Raw genomic sequence first — 19829 nt, 5'->3', positions numbered from 1 at the left:
TTTCTGGCCGTCGTTAAAACATTTTCCGGCAGCTGCTGCTGTGCCCCTTCCCTGGTCAGGTAAAACAGCCTACTGCTATACTTTGTTTCACCGCAACTTGTCAAAGAGCGAGCGCTACGGCCCCTCGAGCCAATCTAAGTGACGGAGGCAAAGCATACGACAGCCCTTAGCAAAGGTGGAGGAGCGAGCTTAACCCAAGCAGTTTGGAGAGGGGAAGGAAGAACTCCCCTCATGCCCAGACCCTCTTTTGTGTGTCCCAGATGTCACTTATGTCCCCCTGAAGATTGGCCTCACTCAAAATTCATACAAAAGGAGGTTTCCTCCCTCTCTCCCGCCCTTCGACAGCATGTGCCATTAGCGAGATGGAGTGTAGTCTCGTGTATACCTCCGACGTGCAGATTGACTCACTTGGACCGTAACATTTGCCAAGTTACGGCGAGACAGTTGCCCAATGTTACGTGCAATTAACTATTTCATCCATAGCTGGAAAAATGACTAAGCATTCAAGATATGCTTCCAGCAAGTTTTGAACATGGCCTAATGGCCACCAGTATGCTTTGTCCACAAAGGGGCTAACAAACCTGCCATCGCTTCGAGCTCCAGCTAAGGAGTTTGAATTCCTCCTGAAGCTGCTGTGTAGCTCATATTTTGGTTGCACATTAAAGATGGCCAAGTCAGCTAAACCAATGTGCAGTCTCGCTGGGCATTGGATATTCCCTTTATTGGTCTAAAGTGCAATGCCCCTGCACTGAGCTTTAGAGTATTCACAGGGGATGATTGAGAGGGCACGTTTTGGTTCACTGTTTGCCGTGAGCATTGCCAATGCCATTAGTCTAGTGCTCCCACATTGTAGAAAATTGGTTACCACAGTACACTGTGCAACACACTTAGGACAAACACTTTGGTGCTTTTTGCATTTTACTTTAAAAGGGTACTGGCAGGCATCAAACTTCAATACTGAGAAAGAGAAAACCGGCAATGGCATGTTCACACAAGTGTCCTAAACGTAGGAGTAGCAAATTTTTGCTCGTACGAGTTTGGACCCATTGACCGGTATTTGTAGGCCATTCAGGCCTACAAATATTTGTGTGCGAAAACCTCTGCTGTACCAAATTCAAACAAAAAAATGCAATGTCCCCATTTTTTTTTTTTTTTTTCTTCCACGTCAACAGGGATTCTTAAGCATGCCAAGCTGCAATAGAGCAGTTGGGAGCAATTCCCAAGCCAGCTATATTACCAGCATAGAATTTCGATCCATGGTTGCTAATAGCTCAATGTAGAAAAATCCCCAATATATTTTCTGATCAAATGAACCTAAAAATCAGCAATTCTCAAATATAATGTCTGGAAGTGGAGTTGGCTTTCATGCAGTGCAGATGTGTACAGCAGAGAAGCATGGCTGGATTATGAGGTTCACACAAACTGGAAAAAAAACTTTCAAAGATGGTTCTTGCACAAGAGAAGCGGCTGCTCAAAAAAATGCACCAGCCAAAGCACCCCACTTGTGCTTGTAGCCTCCGACGATTGGAAAAAAAAAAGTGCAGGTGGGTCCCCTGAACTGCTCCTCTACCACAGTGCACCGACATACTTGTGGAGCAGTCCAAAAGGGGGAGTGGACACGTGCATTAGAGAAAAAAAAATAATATCCACATTGCTGTTCATTGCATCCATCATGACAATACTTTGCTTCCAGTAACATCCAACTGCAACCGACATGCTTGCCTGCAATTTCGGTACAGCTGTCTAATCAATAAGAACCCCCGAGAAGAAAAAGATTTTTTTTTTTTAAGCAGGCTAATTGAAATACATGTGCCAAAAAAAAAAAAAAAAATTACGGGAAAAAAAAATTTTTTTTAGAGCAATATTGACGGCGCAAGATTTATTTTAAATTCTGTGCAAAGCCCATGTGTCGTGGAATATCATACTCTCCACCTCACCTCAACGAGAACTCTCACCACCTCAACATGATGGTCAAGCCGATCCGCTTCTCCACGTGTCTGAAATGCCTTGAGAGACAACGGGTGGAAAGGAGGTGACTACAGACTAAATCCAGCTATATTGCGTCTCGCACAGTCAATATTGCTGTAAATTTTTTTTCGTTTAAAATTAATTTTGTGATCTTGGTGTCCTAATTAGACTGTTTAAAACACTCCTTTTTTAGGGGCCCTGTAAGCTATTATGTATACTAATATAACCGGCGGACTCTTCGTATACCTCCCATTGGGACTCCAATTGCAGACGGCAGCGCCAAATCTCCCCTAACGGGCGTTGGGTTTCTCCAAAAGAAATAACAAATAGACAAAACAATACGCGCACCGTCGTCATGGCAACCGCTTGGTTATGGGAGAGGGTGAGAGAAGTGTGTTCCTCCCTCCTCTCCCTCTCTCTCACCCTCGGCGACAAAAAGATGCGAGTTCGTTCGGAGTTCGGAACAGCCTCCGAACTCCGAACGAATTTGCATCTTATTGTCGCTGATGTTGAGAGAAGAGGGAACTGCTCCCATTGCCGCCGTCTCGTTCTTCTACAATACAATGCAATCTTTTTTAGAACAAAAAAAGTGTTTACCTTTTTTTGCGAATGTCCGACGCTTCCGAAACAATTGCACTTGACTTTGCCTCGCTCGATTGAGATCGGCTTAGCAACAGTGCATGTTCAGTGACAGCCAGTTCTCATAAAATTGTCAATGAATGAATGCAAAGCACGCCCAGCCGCTGCTGTTTAGCGGCTTAAGATGGGCGCACATCGCCAGTCTGAGCACAAGTCCAAACTTCTTTTGCAAGTTCTCTTTTTATTAGGCACGCTCGTTATACAAAGAAAAAAAAAAAAAAAACGTTCACTGCACAGCACAACAAAGTAACAAAATCTACACGAAACTACTATTCAAGTATTCGCAGACCTGCAATCACACATTTAACTTTGCGGCAGTTAGCGACAGTGATTCGATCGCCGGGGTTTCTCGCAGGTTCCTTCTGCAGCGAGCTGCTCCACGCACGAGCTAACGAGCTGCGGTGCTCTAACACCGATACCGCCCACACCGCTCATTTTAAGATACATGCGCTGTCCCTTGTGACCCTTTACAATAACTCTTTCATAAAGAAACATGCACCAGCAAGTTTTCGGCAATCCAAAACTGTATAACCAAAAGTATAGCAGCCCGTCTTTACCTTTCGTCACTCGATCGGGAACCCAAAGAACTTGGCAGAGCTGTTGCCACTGGAATTAGAGCACCACTGAGTCGAGCAATGAACAAGGTTTCGTTTGCTCTGTGTACTGGTAGCAGAAATAGACCGATAACCAATAGGTCAACGCCACTGCCCGCTGCCGCAAACGAAAACCACCACCGTACCGCTGGCACAGGCGCCGCCGAGCAGCCGACGCATCCGCGAGCGCGGCAGCCGACGCGCAACTGTCAAAATACAAAAAACAACCGGCCAATGAGAGCAAAGTATGAGGGCGAAACTTTAGCTAACCAAGATATTTGTTTCATCTTACCAGGATAATTTTTGAAATTTGTAAGTAGCAACAATAATATGTATCTCATCCTATTAAATAAACTTCCCGGCGTAAACCGGAAAGACTTAATAGAATACCAACGGATAAGAGATGGCGCTGAAATAGCTAACCGGAAGGCGCTCGATGTGTCCGCCGGTTGCTAATATCTTTTGAAACAGAACCTATACTTTCCACACAACACTTGCAGCAGAAAAAAAAGAAAACCTTTTGGGTCTTAAGAAAAGTGGCAAAGACTGCCCCCCTCCCCCTCCCCAAAAGCAGAATTTCAACGATTCACACAAAAAGATGCAAGGCTTTACAGGCAGTTTATTTGAGATGGCCTTGATCAATGCCCTCTTTTGTGTATTATACAACAATCGACCAGAAAAGCTGAAACAAAACTTCCCCTCCAACTGCAAGTACAATGGAACCTTGTTGATACATTTTTCAGGGGAATGGGTAAAAAAAATGCATGATCCGGGAAAATGTAAGGAGCAAGAATGCCCTTCGAGGGGTGCTAGAGACAAGACAAAGAGCAACCGTTAAGAAACAATTCATTTTGCGCAAACATTCGTAGGTGCAAACTCAAATTGGCTCAGAAAATATTTGTAAACATTAGTCTGAGAAAAAGCTCAATTTCCACCTGGTGTTTTGAGCGACTGATTTGCAGGCGAACAACTGAGTTCTGGACTTTCGGAAGGGCGTTTGCCAATGTCTCCGTCTCCACGCAAAACAAAAAGGCCTTGCTGGATGAAAGGCTGTACTGAGCGTGCAGAAAAGATAGCGGCGTGTTGGACGAGTTTTGACAGAAGCTTCTTGAGAAGGGCCCGGAGGAGTATTGGAACCTGCAGCGTGTCAGCTGAGAACAGTTTCTGCTACTTCCTTCACATTTGGAATTGAGGAAAAACGGACCAGCTTACGGGAAAAAATCGCAATGGTGCACCATGTTCGTATTGCTCGTGAAAAAAAAATGTTAGACATTTTTTAAGTCAATCCCCCGCCAAAAATTCATTCCAACATTTTTCTTTTTTTTTTTTCCATGCAAAATACAAAATTGGTGAATTGCTTTGCGCGCTGGCTGGTTTGTTTTGTGGCGCAATTCTCGGTTCCATGTGTGAAGGAAGCTACACTAACCATTCCCGACTGATGCACTGCAGGTTCCGATACTCCTTTGGGTCTGTGTCAAGAAGCTTCCATCAAAATTCCATCTAGCACGCCACAATATTTCCTTCACATTCATTCAGCTTTTCATCCGGCAAGACAAAGACAGGACGAGGGGTTCTCAGACATTTCATCGTCCCACCAACAAGGTTGGGCAAGACCTTTTTGTGCCTGTGGTGTACTGAAGTGTTCTGCACGAGTGTGCTGGGATGAGGACACTGGGAAACACCCCTTCGCAAGTAAAGGACTCCGTCGCTTTTACACCGAGCCCCCTTGAACAGGACCATAATTGCGTTATGCCTTCAGTTAGTGAAGCTAGTAAAGTAAAGCTTGGCACTTTGTGCCAAGCCTCTCGCGGTGTTCTGTCTCGCTCTGTTCGTAACAGCAGCACGCAAGCTTTTTTTCGTTATAATGCGATAGCACCGCAGCCGTAGCGACACGCTGCATTCGCACTTAGATGGTAGTGCCACTGTATGCTATTGGCGTCTTGCAGCACTGTGTGGTCGTGAAATGGTTTGATCGATCCTTGCTGTCGTCTGCTTGTCTCCTCCCGTGTGAATGCACTTCGGAGGCGGACGATCCGTGGACGTGTCGTTGCATGATCAATTTGTCCTTGGATTGGTCCGTTGTGTAAATCGATCGGTATCTTTGGTGCTATGTCGGTGGCTTTTTGGACGTATGAACCGGCAAAGCAAACGCACTAAGCAGGAAATTAATACAAGTGTTCCTAGTGGAGCTCGGTAGGACTGGCACGTCTGAATGTAAAAGCCAGGAAATTGTAAAAACTGGGAATGTATCAACAAAGTTCCATCATAGTAGAGCACATCTCATCCAAAACCTAATCTCATGCCACACAAATAGAACCACATCAGTGCATGCCAAGCTGCATTCTGTCAAACAAATGGTATTTATGTTGCTGGCCTGTAATAGGGTGCAGTCTCCGCCGTGGGCTCTCAGCGGAGCGGTGATGCGCCGAGGAAGCGACGGACGACACTGAGTGGGAAACGGTCGCTTTAGCCGCATGTTGCGAGCCCTTGGCAGTTCCGACGAAGCTTTGTGCATGCTCGGGCCCCGAGATTATATTGAACTTTCCCCGAGCATGCGGTTTGCTTGGTAGCCTAGCTTTGCCGACCACTTCTATTAGCTAGGCTTCTAAACAGAAAACGGTCAGCAAGTGCCAAACAGACCACGCTTTACGCTGTCACCTTTTGCTTCGTTTGGGGAAACTAATAGAATCTCAGGCCCGAGCTTGTATCAAGCCTCATGCGAACCGCCAATGGCTTGCAGCATGCCGGCGGCCAAAGTGAGTTTCCCACTCACCATCGACTGCCGTTCCTTCGAAGCACCACCACTCCATTGAGAGTCTTCCCCAAGCACCGCCCACAGAGGAGGCTCCACCCGATTATGGGCCAGCGACATCAATACCAAACAAATAACCACCACGGTAAAAAAGACTTCCAGCACACCGAACACTCGCGCTGCCATTGTCAAAAGGTTGGACATTTTGTGACGGAGAGCTGCTTGGAATGTGCCCAGAGAAGGCTAGCCACACGGCTGCGGCAAAGCCCAGTGTTCCCGTCGGCTGCTCGATGTCCGGTGGGCCTTGAGGCAGCAACAGTGCACCCATTGGTTCACCAAAAAAAAGGAATGGCCCCCCGATGCTAAAGCAAGAGCCCCCCCCATGCACCCTTCGCCAATTTTGCCAAACCTGCCTTCAATGTGAGGCACTTTCAAATCGTGAAAAATGCCAACGAAATAAATACGGAACGAAGACCTATAGGCTAGTAAAAGCAAACAAGTAAAAACTGTTTATAAAAAGGAAGTCTCTCGGGACATGTCCCGTGCGAGTTAAGCGCTGTGAAGGGTGGCAGTGTCCCTCAGAAGGTTTTACGGTGCAGCGCTCGCATGCCCTCCTCTTCATACTCTCGCTTGGAAACCCACATGCGCTTGAACGTGTCTAGCGATGCGAGGATGGAGCCGCCGATCCAGGTCGAGTAGAGCCGCTCTTGCGGAGCCGATATCTGCAAGCAAAACCCTCTAAGTCTTAGTGTTCCCCAAACTCGGCCTTCAGTGCCACTCGTGGGATGAAAACACAAAAGGCTAGCACCTCAAGCATGCAGCTTTAGTCGGGGAAACGACAAAGAAAGAATTGTCGGGCACTATTTGCTTACCCTGATCTTGATCCCTTTAGGTCCTATCTTCTTGACCTCGCAGAGAAGGCGGTCGCCAAAACCTGCCACAAGAGCGGGGCAATCACAAAACATTTTTGTCTCGAGAACACTGAGAATGATAATCTTCAGAAACAAAATCGTAAATTAAAGCGTCGTTGGACCAATAGACCATAGTTTGCTATATCCCCCAAGTGCCCCGGCCCGCTCTAAAAGAATCATGGGAACGGTGTTCCTTCAGTTCCTTGCTGATCGGTAATTTCAACCCTATCCCAGGTTACACAGCTTTTGAGCGTAATTCGGAGTCACCCTTAAAAAGTGCCTGATACACCCCAATGACCTGTCATACCGCTTTTAAAATTTCTCCTCACTGTCAGCGTTTTTGAAACTGTGCATGCTGTCCACCCTTCAACCTGGCTGAGCTGCAGAAATCTCTTACATTATTATCATTCTCGTACAGCTTCAAAGACGCTGATATTAAGTTAGGAACACTAAACATGCTATGAACAGCCCTGCGGATTCCAAGCTAAATCCTGACTTTTGTTGTTGTGAATTCTCGGCTTTTTAAGCAATTTCTGCGAAAACAACAATCACGAGAATTATAATACTATAAGAGATTTCTGCAGCTCAGCCGGGTTGAAAGGTGGATCGCATCCACAGTATCAAAAATGCCGACATTGACAAGAAATCTTAAAAGTGATATGACAGGTCCTTGGGGTATATCAGGCGCTCGTTCAGGGCGACTCCGAATTACGCTCAAGAGCTGTGTAACCGTGGAATCGGTCAAAATAAGCGATCACTAGGGAGCCGAAGGAACACCGTTCCAATGATTTCTCGAGTGCGGGCCGGGGCGCTTGGAAATATTGCAAATTGTCTATTCTAGATCCCTCACCGCTACGGATAATTGCAAATAAATGAGTCTCTAAGTTCAAAAACAAATAGAGACCATGTGGCATGGAACCAAATGAGCACTGGAAGCAAACTCTAGCCCACCTAAAGCCAATTTAGAAGTTAGGTTTCAGTGAGACTGACTGGAAGGAGATTCACAACATTCAAAAGGAGGTATTCAATGACCTGTGAAAGATTAGAAAACCAAACGAGATTCGCTCAAAAGAAGCCGCGTCGTCAGTCAGGAGTTGCATGCATTTCAAATAATCCGGCCCCAACATAATCCCAATCTCGTAATCTCGTCCCAATGTAATTTCCAGTCTCGTAAATACAAGACTAAAATTCACTCGAAAATTGTATAGTAATGCCAGAGTCCTTCAGTATGCTGCTGATCACAAAACTTCGGCCAATGTTTGGTACAGGGTCAAAAACTGTCAAGGGGCACCACTGCCCAGGAGGGGGCATTTTCGTTTGGCCACCCCACTCTCACCAAGCCACCCCATTCGCGATTACAAGTAGTTTTCAACAGTCATGGGTAAGTTACTTTAAAAAAGTAATTCATTACAGTTACTTTCAGAAAAAAGTAGCGAAGTTACAGTTACAGCAACAAAAGAGTAACTTGTTACAGTTACTTTTAAAAAGTAACGACGTTACTTTTCTATAACACACAAAAATTTAGAAAAAAACTATAAAACGCCCCTCACGTTTTATTGCATAAAATTAAAAAGTATGCTTTTTACTTCATATTGTAACTTAGCAGCAGTTGCTTCTCGAAGTTAGTGTTTGAAAGTTTCCATGCCAGAGTAGTGGCGGAAATCAAAATACAAAAAAAATGCGCAGTGCGGAGTAGTGGCGCTAATACGAGACATGCGCAGTGCCCTTCACGTGTATTGTTGTTTCATGGTTGATTCACCCGATTAAAAAGTGTTTGCACAGAAAAAAGAAAAACCACAACATAGGTAGTGCTTTAAGACACTAAGATGTAAGTGTTCAGTCACAAAGTACAAGCGCATGCATAAAGGTAACTAGATATTTTTTTTCATAAAATCTACACGTGGCTATATTCGGGTCGTGACTCGCGAAAAAGAACAGATTCACAACTTTGTGCAAGGCCAACTTGACACTCGAAATGTCGGAATAGACGATTTGGAAAGTTCAAGGAATGGCTAAATTGCACTTGTTCAGTGATATCTTATTCATAAAACACTGGAAAGTAACGACAAAAGTAACGTCGTTACTTTCATTGTTACCTCAGAAAAAAGTAATAGAACTACAGTTAGAAGTTACATTTTTAAAAAGTAACTCGTTACAGTTACAAGTTACCAAAAAAAGTAACGAAATTACAATAACGCGTTACTAGTAACGCGTTACTACCCAAGACTGGTTTTCAAAAACAAGTTCTCGTACACTGACAGTTTTACACCTGTAATTGATTACTGTATGCAATCACCGGTCACTTTCGACTGAATTCCAAGAACAAAACTTAGAAATAAGCATTTTCTATTTGTTTTCAAGCAAATCGTGTTGTTGGAAGCAAAAAAAGAGCCAGGCAATTGAGCGTACAGGCTCACAGTGCCTCTATTTTTGAGGCAAGAGAAACAATGATATTATTTTGGAGAGTTACAGAAAAGGAAGTTTGATTAGTTGAGTGAGTCTACAGTGCTGAAGGCCCTTACTTTAACGAGAAATGCTGTCAGTGCAATGCCACGTCACCGCATTCTATTGGTGGCTCGTTCAGAGTGGGAATTCCGATAACACTTTCTGGTTGCCAGACTCCAAGCGGTGCTGGCTAGATTGGCGGCTCTTGCCCCCCTGTCGAAATTAGCACTGTGCGTGGTGGCAGACAAAGCTCTCCCATAGCGTTACGGAGAAGTTTCGCGACCAGTAGCATATTTAAGGGCTCTGGTAATGCTTTGTTCACTCGAAAAGTTGACTGCTGCACTCAACGACACATTTTCTTCGACCGCCTTATGTATGCTCGCGTTTTTTACATCATGTACCACTCCAGCTATGGCTTTCGGAAGAGAGCTGCAGTACCGACAAACAAATAGAGGAATAAAATGCCACAAGTAGGGCCCCGGTGGCGCCCACCTTTGAAGAGCGTCGAGCCTCCGGACAGCACAATGTTCTGATAGAGAACCCTGCGCAGGTCCATGTCGCACTTGTGGATGGCAAACACTAGCACCTGGTGCAGCCCCTCGAACTCCTCGCCAATCAGGTCCGGCCGGAAGAGCACCTCGGGGGCCCGGAAGCGGGCGGGCCCAATCTCGAGGGTGGTGCCGTCCGGAAGGGTGTAGTGCGCCTTCTCCGTGTCCATGGTCTCCTCGCGCTGCGGGTTGTTGGCCAGGTAGCAGGCCTTCTCCTTCACCGTCTTGACAATCTCAAACTCTGCCGTCGTGTGGAAGTTGGTGCCCTCCTTGCGCAGCAGGTGCCGCAGATACGACGTCACGTCCCGGCCCGCCACATCCACCCGCATGATGCTGTGCGGGATGGCAAAGCCCTCGTAGATGGGCACTGCGTGCGTCACGCCATCCCCGGAGTCCAGTACCACGCCCGTCGTCCGGCCCGTGGCATACCTGCAAGCGCCGTCACAGAGCCCATCCACCGGCACATTAGACGTGCCGGTCGAGGTTTTTCGCCAAGGAAGTTGTAAATGTGGCGCAAAGTTACAACAGCAGCGGTAGCTGTTGCAACATCAGAAATGCGGGGGCACTTCCCAAACCCTCCACTCTTTCCACCTTAGCAAAGTGAACGCTGGAGAGGAGGAAACCACCAATCATGGCGGGCAGAGAACTCTGAGGGAGGAACTTGTTTTACGTTTCTTACATTGCAATGTACTAGTGTATAGACTATATTTTTAGGAGTCTTCCCAAAGCGTTTGTCTAATAAAGCCTCCGCTGCTGTTCTTTCAACTTTGTGGCGGCATATTTAAGAATGTCAACAACACCACATGGCAGTAGTGCCTGAACAGAGTGCAAAAAGAATACATCCTTCATCGTAGACAAGCACCGAAAAAAGAGAGGGACAAGAAGTTGATGTAAACACTGCCTCTTCCAGTGTTTACGTAAACTTTTTGTCCCTGTCTTTTTTCAGCACTTCTCTACGATTATGAACCAACTGCCCAAAATTGCCACATTAATACGTCCTTTACTAGATATATAATGAAAAGTTACTTAGTGCAAGATTGCAGTGCACCATATTGTCCAGTGCCACCTAACAAATGCCATAAAAGTGTGTCCCTCTGCATAAGTGAGAACAAGAGGCTGTGGCTGCCTTGTCTGTCATCCTGCATGCAAGTTATACTAAAGGCTGCTTCGCACACTTGCATTTGACTACAACCGACTGCGTTACAACCGGGTTTTAGGCCGCTGGTGACTACTTAATACCGACTGCGCAGCCTGTCGTTACTGTTATTTATTTGAGGCTCATGCTACGGCCTTCCTTATCCAAGACTGGAGATATCTGACTTGACGGCACTGCCAGCTTCTTGAGGCTCCTGATGCAGACTTTCCTCATCCACCTCACAAACACACCGAAACCTCTGACACTTGAAAGTTCACAGGAAGAAGCAGGGTCCCAGATGATTGGGGCTGTGCTAATGCCATTCTAACGCATGATCAAAGACTACCGAAGAGAATGCAGTGGCCCAAATTAAATGCAGCGTTGTTTAGTTGAAGATGAACTCTAGCACTGCCTGTAAACACTGATGTAAAGATGGACTCTAGCAACGCTCCCGTCCAAAACACAAGGACGACCTGTCCAACAATGTTCAAAGCAACAGTCTGGCTGCTGCATACTCACAGACTGAGGACGGCTTGCATGGACACAAACAAAGCGGGCACATTAAAGGTCTCGAAAAAAATTTCAGCAGACCGCTCCCGGTTCCGCAGCGGGTTGATGGGAGCCTCGGTGAGCAGGACGGGGTGCTGCACCAGAGAATACGGTGGCCCGTCGGCACCGGCTGCCACAGCGCCTCCTGATCCTCGCTCACCTCTTCCGCAAAGGTTTGAAGCTGCTCTTTGGAATAGATGTACTGCCATATCCGCTCCATGTCATTCCAATCTGTGACAATGCCGTGTTCCATCGGGTAGCGGATGCTCAGCAGGCCTCTGTGTTCCTGCAACGTGCAGAATGGTGCCATCACGCAAGTGGTAGGCGCAAAGCCAGTCCTCCAAGAGATGGCAAGAAGTGCACGCACAATGGACACCCGCTTCGTGCGAAGCAAAGGCTCGGGCAGACCTTCAGTAGTCTACAATTCTCAAGTGTTTTGACCGATACTGAACTCTCGTCGCATGCAAGACTTAATAAAGAAATCCTGGACGAACACAATTCCTACCATGAAAAGTTAGCAGCACCCAGTAGGTCAAGTTTTGCAAAGTGAAGGAAAAGGGTAAGACATGACCACATAGTCCTCGAGCCTCGCTGCATGAAGGCCCGCAATCGATTCTCTCAGAAATCGTTGCTGGCAACCGTGAGGTGCAGTGTTTGACGATGTTGGAGACAATGGGCAACATTGATTACGAAAGTGCCACCATTGGCATGGTGGCCGTCGCAGTAGCAAGTGCAGATAATGCTGCTGCCGACGGTCTCTTGTAGAGCAGAAGTTTGGCTGTGATTACCTATTACTTCATGATCCATATAGTTAACAAGTACTATGTTGCCCCAAGGTGGGTAACCACAAACAGCAGCTTAGCTATACATCTGGCACCGTGGCACTGAAGCCACTTCGAACAGTCACTACCCAGAACAACATTTCCATGTGGCTAAGTTGACAGTTCTGCATCAGCGGTTACTGCATGTGATGCTATGTTAATTATTCTCAAATCTTGAATTTTCTTGATCGTGACATGTTTGCCCTCGTCACATTTTATGACTATCACTATTTCTTGTGCACAATCTGATCTCTCCGGAAAGCAGTATATAGAAAGAGAAGGCTACCACACCTCGAAGATCACAGAGGCCAAACTCTTGCTGTTATTATAATTTGTGGGCCTGGTGGCACTGTCAATATAGCACATCATGAAAAAAGTTAGCAATGCATATTTACCTGCATCGTTGGAGGGTTCTTTTGCGGCAACACAAAAAAAGAAAACAAACTCGCAACAAACATTAATAAAAGAAAAAAAAAAGCCTTTTAAAGTACTGCATTTTTAAAAGGGGCCCTGCAATCATATTTAAGCGTCTACCTTTTCTGCAGCTTCCACATCTCTTGGGGTTCGGGCAAGCCAGCGGGCACGGTGAGAGTAACTAAATATCAGTGCGTCATATCTTAACCAGACGACGCGGAAACCTCCTCCACCTACGGGGGCGACCGACAGTGCCGAAAGCGCGCGATATGTGACGACATCGTGACATTTTTGGTCCTGGCCTTACTACAGATCAAAGCCGCTAAAAGCTTTCTTTTAGTCGAAATACAAAATATAAGTGGCGCGAACCATTTCAATTAGTTATGGAAGTAGTTTTGTGCGGCATTTTAGATCAGAAAAGAAACAAATGCAATTTAGAAAGTATGGAGACAAGAAATGACCCGTCGACATACCCACCACCAAGCGGTGGAAAAGGCGGCGCATACTAGAAAGGGCTAGTGGGATCAGGCGTCGACGAGCAATGAGCGTAGAAAGGTCCCGGACGTACGCAGCGGTGCTGCAGTCGTATAGGCTAAAAGATACAACCAGTTCCAAGCGTTCCGAAGGCCTTCGACGAGCAGGTTTGGCTTGCGGTTTGGCCGTTTGGCGGTCTAGCAGCGCAAAGTGGCTCCTGTTCTGAACTGTTCCTTACCCCATGTTTGCTGTCGTTTGTGGCCAGTGAAGTGTCATGCCGAATTAGTGTTTAGTCGCGCAGCAAATGCAATGCGAGCTACCCTGGCTGCCCATATCATCCAGCCTATCCAGGACATGCTTTAGTGGCACCCTCTCGAGCCATCGACACGGAGTGCAGCAACCGTGAGCGCTCGCCAAGCTCACTACCCCTCCAACTAGTTCACGGCCACTCAAGCCAGGACCAAGGACGTCATGAAGGAGGTTATTTTTGGCTTGTTTTTGTAATTTTAATTTGCCTATAACTTCTAAAATACAGCAAAATTCGAGAAAAGAAAAAATTCAATAAGTTATTACGTTCAGTGCGTTCAGGTTTGGTGCAAAGTAAAACCCAGTAAAAAAAAGTTGTTGCAAGGCCCCTTTAAAGGGGGACACTACCCAGAAAAAACAATTTCGGCAAAAAAAGTTAATTTTAAAAAATGTCATATTTACATCCACCGACACCTAGAGAGTATTCCCAGAAAGTTTCATTAGTTTACACTGCATAGTTAATTTTTTATAAATTATTTTCGGTCCTCCGATGCTAAAGAAAAGGCAGGGGTTGGAACAGTTTCAAAACATTTTTCTCCGTTCCACTTTTTGGCATAAATTTCACTTTAGGAAAACTATTGTTTTGTTATCACGTAACTTGGATTCATTTCTACGAGTTCTTCTAGAGTAAAATTTAAAGAGGAAAATAGCTATGAGCTTGTATTTTTTATTTTTGTTATTTTTCATGCTCAAGAATGAAAATTTTGGACGAAGAATGGAAATCTAAAACACAGTAATTGAGTTTATGTGGCGTTTTTGTCATGAAAGATGGTATAATATAGAAATACAGCTCCATAGCCATCTGCTCTGGACTGTCCTAAAGCAATATAACACACGAAAACGACAAATTTATAAGTATTTTCAAACCGATAGTTTTCCTACGCAGACACGCCCACTTTCATCTTTAAACATTTGCAATTTTTTTTGTACTTCACCCAGGTTAACAAAATTCGGCAGAAATGTTCTTGACATCAACAGAAACAAGCCCTGTAAATGTCATTTAAATCAGCCTAGTGGTTCAAAAATTAACTTTTTTGGGTAGTGTCCCCCTTTAAGGGGGGACATGGCCTGGGAGGGTCAACTTTTGAACCATTGTCTCAAAGTGATTCAAACTTTCAGGGTGAATTGAACCTCACTAGAATTGGTGACATCTAAAGTTTTAGTCTTATAGGCCAATTCTACAACATACTATGCTTAACAAGCTTCAGAAAAAAGTTACTTTATTAGGAAATGTACTTAAGAAAAATAAAAATTGCAATCCACAAAATGTTTTGTATAATGTGAAGTAAAATACCCACAGTGTAAGTTAAGGTAAAAATTAATTGTAGAAAATGCAATTCTAGAGAAAAACAATAACATCCAAAAAAAGCAAACGATTTTAACAAATTTCTGAGTTTTAAAATATTCAGTTTTTGTCATGAAGAATTTAGCTTTTTCAGATTATGAGTACCTTAACTTGTTCCTCAGGAAATTTCAGTCAAGGACACCACTGAATGAAATCTTTGCACTTTCAAAATGTCCAATGATACATTTCCTCGTACCACATTTCCTGCCAAAAAGTGAAACTGAGGAAAATGCATTTGAAGTTTCAACTTTAGGTTCTTTCTTTTCTGTGAGTCCGAGGTAGGCAAAATTCACCTGGCGCATTGTTAGCACCTTCCTCTTTGAGACTTCCCTGTTCCCCTGGCAATAGTTACCAGTTTGTGTCATTTGTAGGCTAGCTAACGTTTGCAGCAGGCATTCGTTGACAAATAAACTGGCAAGAACTAAGAGGCAAATCATACTAAGGAAGAGCAGTAAGGCAGGAATAGGGCCTGAAGTGGAAGATACTGTGAAAGGGTGTTACTGAAGATGACATAATATCATGCCACCGGGCAGGGCCACTTGTAAACCCTGTTTCGGGTCTCAACCAATAAGATTGCTCATACCAAATTTTCAGAATTTTTTCTGTTTGGATGTATTGGGTCCTCCTAGCCATTGATACTTGTAAACTTGGAAAGCTTCTACAGGCTAAATCTAGAGTAAATGGCACTTCCAATGAGGGTGAGATGTTGTGGCTAGGTTAAACGAGTATGAAGCAGTGCTAAATAAAAAATGCAAAAAGCTTGCTCCCTCCTGACTCGGAGGGCTGCCGACATGTCAAAAATAATTTATTCTGAGATAAATCCTGCCTGTTTATAAATTAAAGTTTCTGAAACCATTCTTTGGAAGTTAATAAGCATAAACATATCATTTTTAAAAAAAACGTTTTTCTTTGAAAATTTTTAATTCCGAGGCCATGTCCCCCCTTAAGGCGCATTCCCACCATCGATGTAAGCAGTCGCGCGATGCGACTAGATCGCGTCGCAAAAAAGTTAGATGGTCACACCGGCTTGTGCAATGTGCGAGTCCAACGCCTTGGTTGGCAAGTCGTTTCTCAAAAACCCTCGCTCTGAACGTTGTTGATTGGCTCAGCCGCTCCGCGACTAGATCGCATCGCAAAAGAGTCGGGTCGAGTAGCGACTGCTCAAATCGCGTCGCTTTTTGCCCGAGATGGTCGCTTTTGCGATGAAAGTTATCGCGCGACTAGATCACATCGCCAATGGGAACGCACCTTAAGTCCCGTGAAGATGTGTGGTTTGTCTATACATGATTTTTCTCCTCGAAGAGGTACGCTCACACTCTTTAGATTAATAAGCTAAACAAAAGATCCCACCTTGTATTCTTTCTTGCTCTTCATGCCTCTCTGTTTGCAAAGTGGCATGCCACAATGTAAGGGCAACTTCTGAGTAACACTGAAGCAACGGCCAGAACACGAATACTTGAAACGCTGTCAACATCATCGGCACACTAATTGCAGCTGATGCGGCACTGTCACAGCACCCACACATAGTTTCGAAACGCTTCGGCTAGACGGGGAGGATAAACTATTTCCTTATTTTCTTATTGGAGATCTCCAAAGGGCCTCCCTCCTAATTCTTCGAGGTGCATTAGGGTAGTGTATATTAGCTGCAAAGTTTAAAACACTGAATAGATGACACAAGCCGCCACCTGACTGAAACGGTTCAGCTATATCAATACAGCAATCCATTCGGCTGATTCAAAACCCGTCACAACAGGAGAGCCATCAACCAACTACTGCCTAATATGTCCAGCATAATATGCCCTATAAGAATTGGGCAAAGGGATGTCATTGACGCCAATACAGAACTAAATCCTCACATTTCGGAGGTACAACTCTTACAAGGTAGCCCGGACATGCTCACCTCTGCTTTTGGCCCCACAAAGATGTCTCCCTCCAAGGCACCTGCCATTACCCGCTTGTGCTTTGGTCGTCCAATGCTGAAACATGGGCCAAGCTGTCAGGCTCATAAAGTGGGCACACTCTGTGAGGTGCATGCAGACGAAACGTGACCCCACATTCAAGAGCAGGCATTCCCTCAACTTTCTACTACGAAGAACACCAAGCTACCTAGAGCGACAGTCGTGGAACACCTTCTGCCCTCTCAAGGGGAGCAACCCGCACTCCCCATGAGAGCACTTATGAACAGCATGGGGTGCTCTTCATAAAGTCTTCTTCTTGGAACCAACAAAAACAGGATTATGTTTTGGCAATGAATAATAAACTTGCTGGAGATGGATCAGCAGCACTACAATGAGGCCATGGTGGAGCATCAGAAACATCAAAATTGGGCAAAGGAAAAGCCCTTGCAGAAAACAGCTAACTCAAGTTCAGTGCACTTCACGGGTACATAATCTTGAAATGGAGGGGAACATCATATCACAGTGCAAGCTTCCATTTGATGGTCGCTTTAAATTGTGCTCAAATTCAAGAAACCGTCTTACTTAGGGCTAAACATGACAGAAAATTTCGGTGCACAAGAAACCCTTAAATCCCCACCCATACTATTATGAAAGATTAGCACCTAGCAACGTAATGTGGGTTGTCCTATAGCTATGTACACAGAAAACAACCACAGAAACGTCATTCAAACAAGAAGTGTCTCGCCGACCTCCCCGCCCACAGTTAGGCAGATCCAGTATAATCTTGCTGAGTTGGCAAGTTAGAAAAGAGTGCCCATGTGCAGAGGTTGTCAAAAGATTGCAGTGGACTTTTCGCACGTTTTGTGGAGAAGGGGATATGCTTCGAAAAGCAATAAAATAGACTCTCACTCCCTCATAGCCAATGCGAGAAGAGCACAAGCTGTTCTCTGGCACATAAATTAGATTTAGAAACTGCGCCACAAAGGTAAGTGCTGTGCCACAGCAAACTGAATTTATATGCAGGTGAGCTGGTGGTACATATTACTGAAAATCCCAGACACGGGACACAAAAAGAGGAGATAGGAACACAATGTCTCAAAACACAGCTACCAAAATGTTCAGAGACATTATTGTTCTGTGCCCTTTCCCTCCTTCCCCCTCCCCCCCCCCCTCCCTCCCTCCCTCCCTCCCTCCCTCCCTCCCTCCCTCCCTCCCTCCCTCCCTCCTCCTCTCCCCCCCGTGTCCCCGAGTTTTTCAGTAATTATACTTTGACATACAACGGGTGTTCAACAACAAGTTTTGCCTCCAGGGTTGTAACTTTTTTATTCAATAACGGAACTGAAAGATGTTACATTAAAATGAAAGAAATAAGCCTCCAACAGCAGCGATGCACTTCTGCCATCGGTGCACTAGTCTCTGCATGCAGTCGTAGAAAATTGAAGATGGCTGCTGACATCAATGCCGTGCTGAATGAGCTGCGATGCTTTGCCTCCCGCACTTTGCACAAGAGTTCCGAACGTTTCCCAAGATGAAGGAACAACTGAAGGGTATGTGGTTCGCATCCTATGAAGAGGTCACGAATGCAGTTCGCCTATGGTGTCGTCAAGAGCCGCCCTCAGTCTTCTACGACAGCATGCAGAAACTAGTGCATCAGGGGTGGAAGTGCATCGCTGCTGGTAAGGACTATATCGAAACGTGATGTGCTCCTGGGAAAGAGGGGATTTCAAACTTTGATCTGAATGCATCTTTCAGTTACATCACTGAATGAAACAGTTACAGCCCAGGAGACAAAACTTGTTGAACACCACTCATACATTTGCAAATTTTGTAGCAAGGTCTAGTGGGCAAGTTTCTAATAAACAATCGCATCGAAAAACAAATATAGTTGCGGGGAAGGAGCAGAACGGAATGCAAAACCGAAAACCGGTACACTTACAAATTTGGAAAGTGGCATTTCGGTACTTGGTCTCCAGCAAAACCTGCTTTTATGACCCCAGAACCCTGCAAGCAAAGTATCTATGTCATCCTGGAAGGCTCAGCAGACGCGTCACACCACACTTTCGAAACGCGGGTGCTACACTTGCGAGTTGTGGCCCTGTCAGAGGTCGTTACAGATTATAAGCTGACTTGGAGCGAGCTACTTCAGGCATAACTGGCATCACGTTCAACTAAACAGATGGGTCTCAGCTCAATGTAACATATAGATGTTGTTTGCTCTTTTTTGAAAGGAAACAATCAGGGCCTCTACTTTTACCGTAATGACTGAAGATACGAAACGCCAGCTGTAGAGTTTAATCAGGTAACTCGGGCAAGCCCAAACAGAGAGCGATCCCCGCAACAAGCATCCAAAGCGCTATATTCATTGCAACATGAACGTGTGGTTGATGACAACATCCCGCAACATTTTTAAGACCAAGTATTCCACAGCCAGGACAAATATTGGTGAAGACGTTTCGTCGCGAATGAAACGCCGATGTTTTAGAACGTGTGCCGCCCAACCTAGCTGTCACAAAGGCTTCAGTACAAATTCAAACCGTGTCAAAATTGGACATATGCACGATCATGCGTATTCACTGGAAGTATTACTGATTTTCCTAGCTTTATCGCCATCATTAAGCATTTAGGCAAGAAGTTAGGCAGATTTTGCCGTGCGAGTCATTACTGGGATAACATGGCGGACAGTTCGCACCGAAACCGACAGAAATGTTCCTATTATGCGTGCGGTTTCGAGGCATTTGAGTGAGGCATTTGTACTTACGTTGTCTATGACTACTGGTTGATTAACTATAACGTCATAAGTTTCCATTTTATCACAGATGCTCCGCTCCACAACCACGGTTCCAAGGAAGACCGTGCAACGACGAACTGATAGACCGCCGCAAGTCGCCCCGACACACGCATGGGCGTGTTTATTATCGCATTCTAATAACGACTACGAAAGAAAATCTAAACAATTTCTCAGTAGGAGAATCTATTAGAAGAAAAATTTAGATGCCAATATTTGAACTGTGTGTAATCGTAAAATGTACCA

The 19829-nt window shown here is 45.2% G+C and overlaps 1 protein-coding gene across 1 annotated transcript; it reads right to left on the bottom strand.

Annotated features, from left to right (window-relative positions):
- Window positions 1–3799: 3799 nt before the first annotated feature.
- On the bottom strand, window positions 3800–19699 carry LOC8039585 (beta-centractin). The gene is made up of 8 exons (XM_002413517.5): window positions 19557–19699; window positions 18735–18799; window positions 16801–16876; window positions 11701–11826; window positions 11511–11635; window positions 9801–10285; window positions 6825–6886; window positions 3800–6674 (listed from the first exon to the last, which is right to left on the bottom strand). Exons 1-8 carry the CDS (start codon window positions 19602–19604, stop codon window positions 6531–6533), a joined length of 1131 nt encoding a protein of 376 aa, XP_002413562.1. The 5' UTR covers window positions 19605–19699; the 3' UTR covers window positions 3800–6530.
- Window positions 19700–19829: the final 130 nt, after the last annotated feature.

This window comes from Ixodes scapularis, unplaced genomic scaffold (genome assembly GCF_016920785.2).
Source record: "Ixodes scapularis isolate PalLabHiFi unplaced genomic scaffold, ASM1692078v2 PGA_scaffold9__187_contigs__length_104089568, whole genome shotgun sequence".
Classification (NCBI taxonomy): domain Eukaryota; kingdom Metazoa; phylum Arthropoda; class Arachnida; order Ixodida; family Ixodidae; genus Ixodes; species Ixodes scapularis.
Note: the sequence above shows the minus strand (reverse complement) of the source record. Positions and strands in the feature narration are given on the sequence as shown.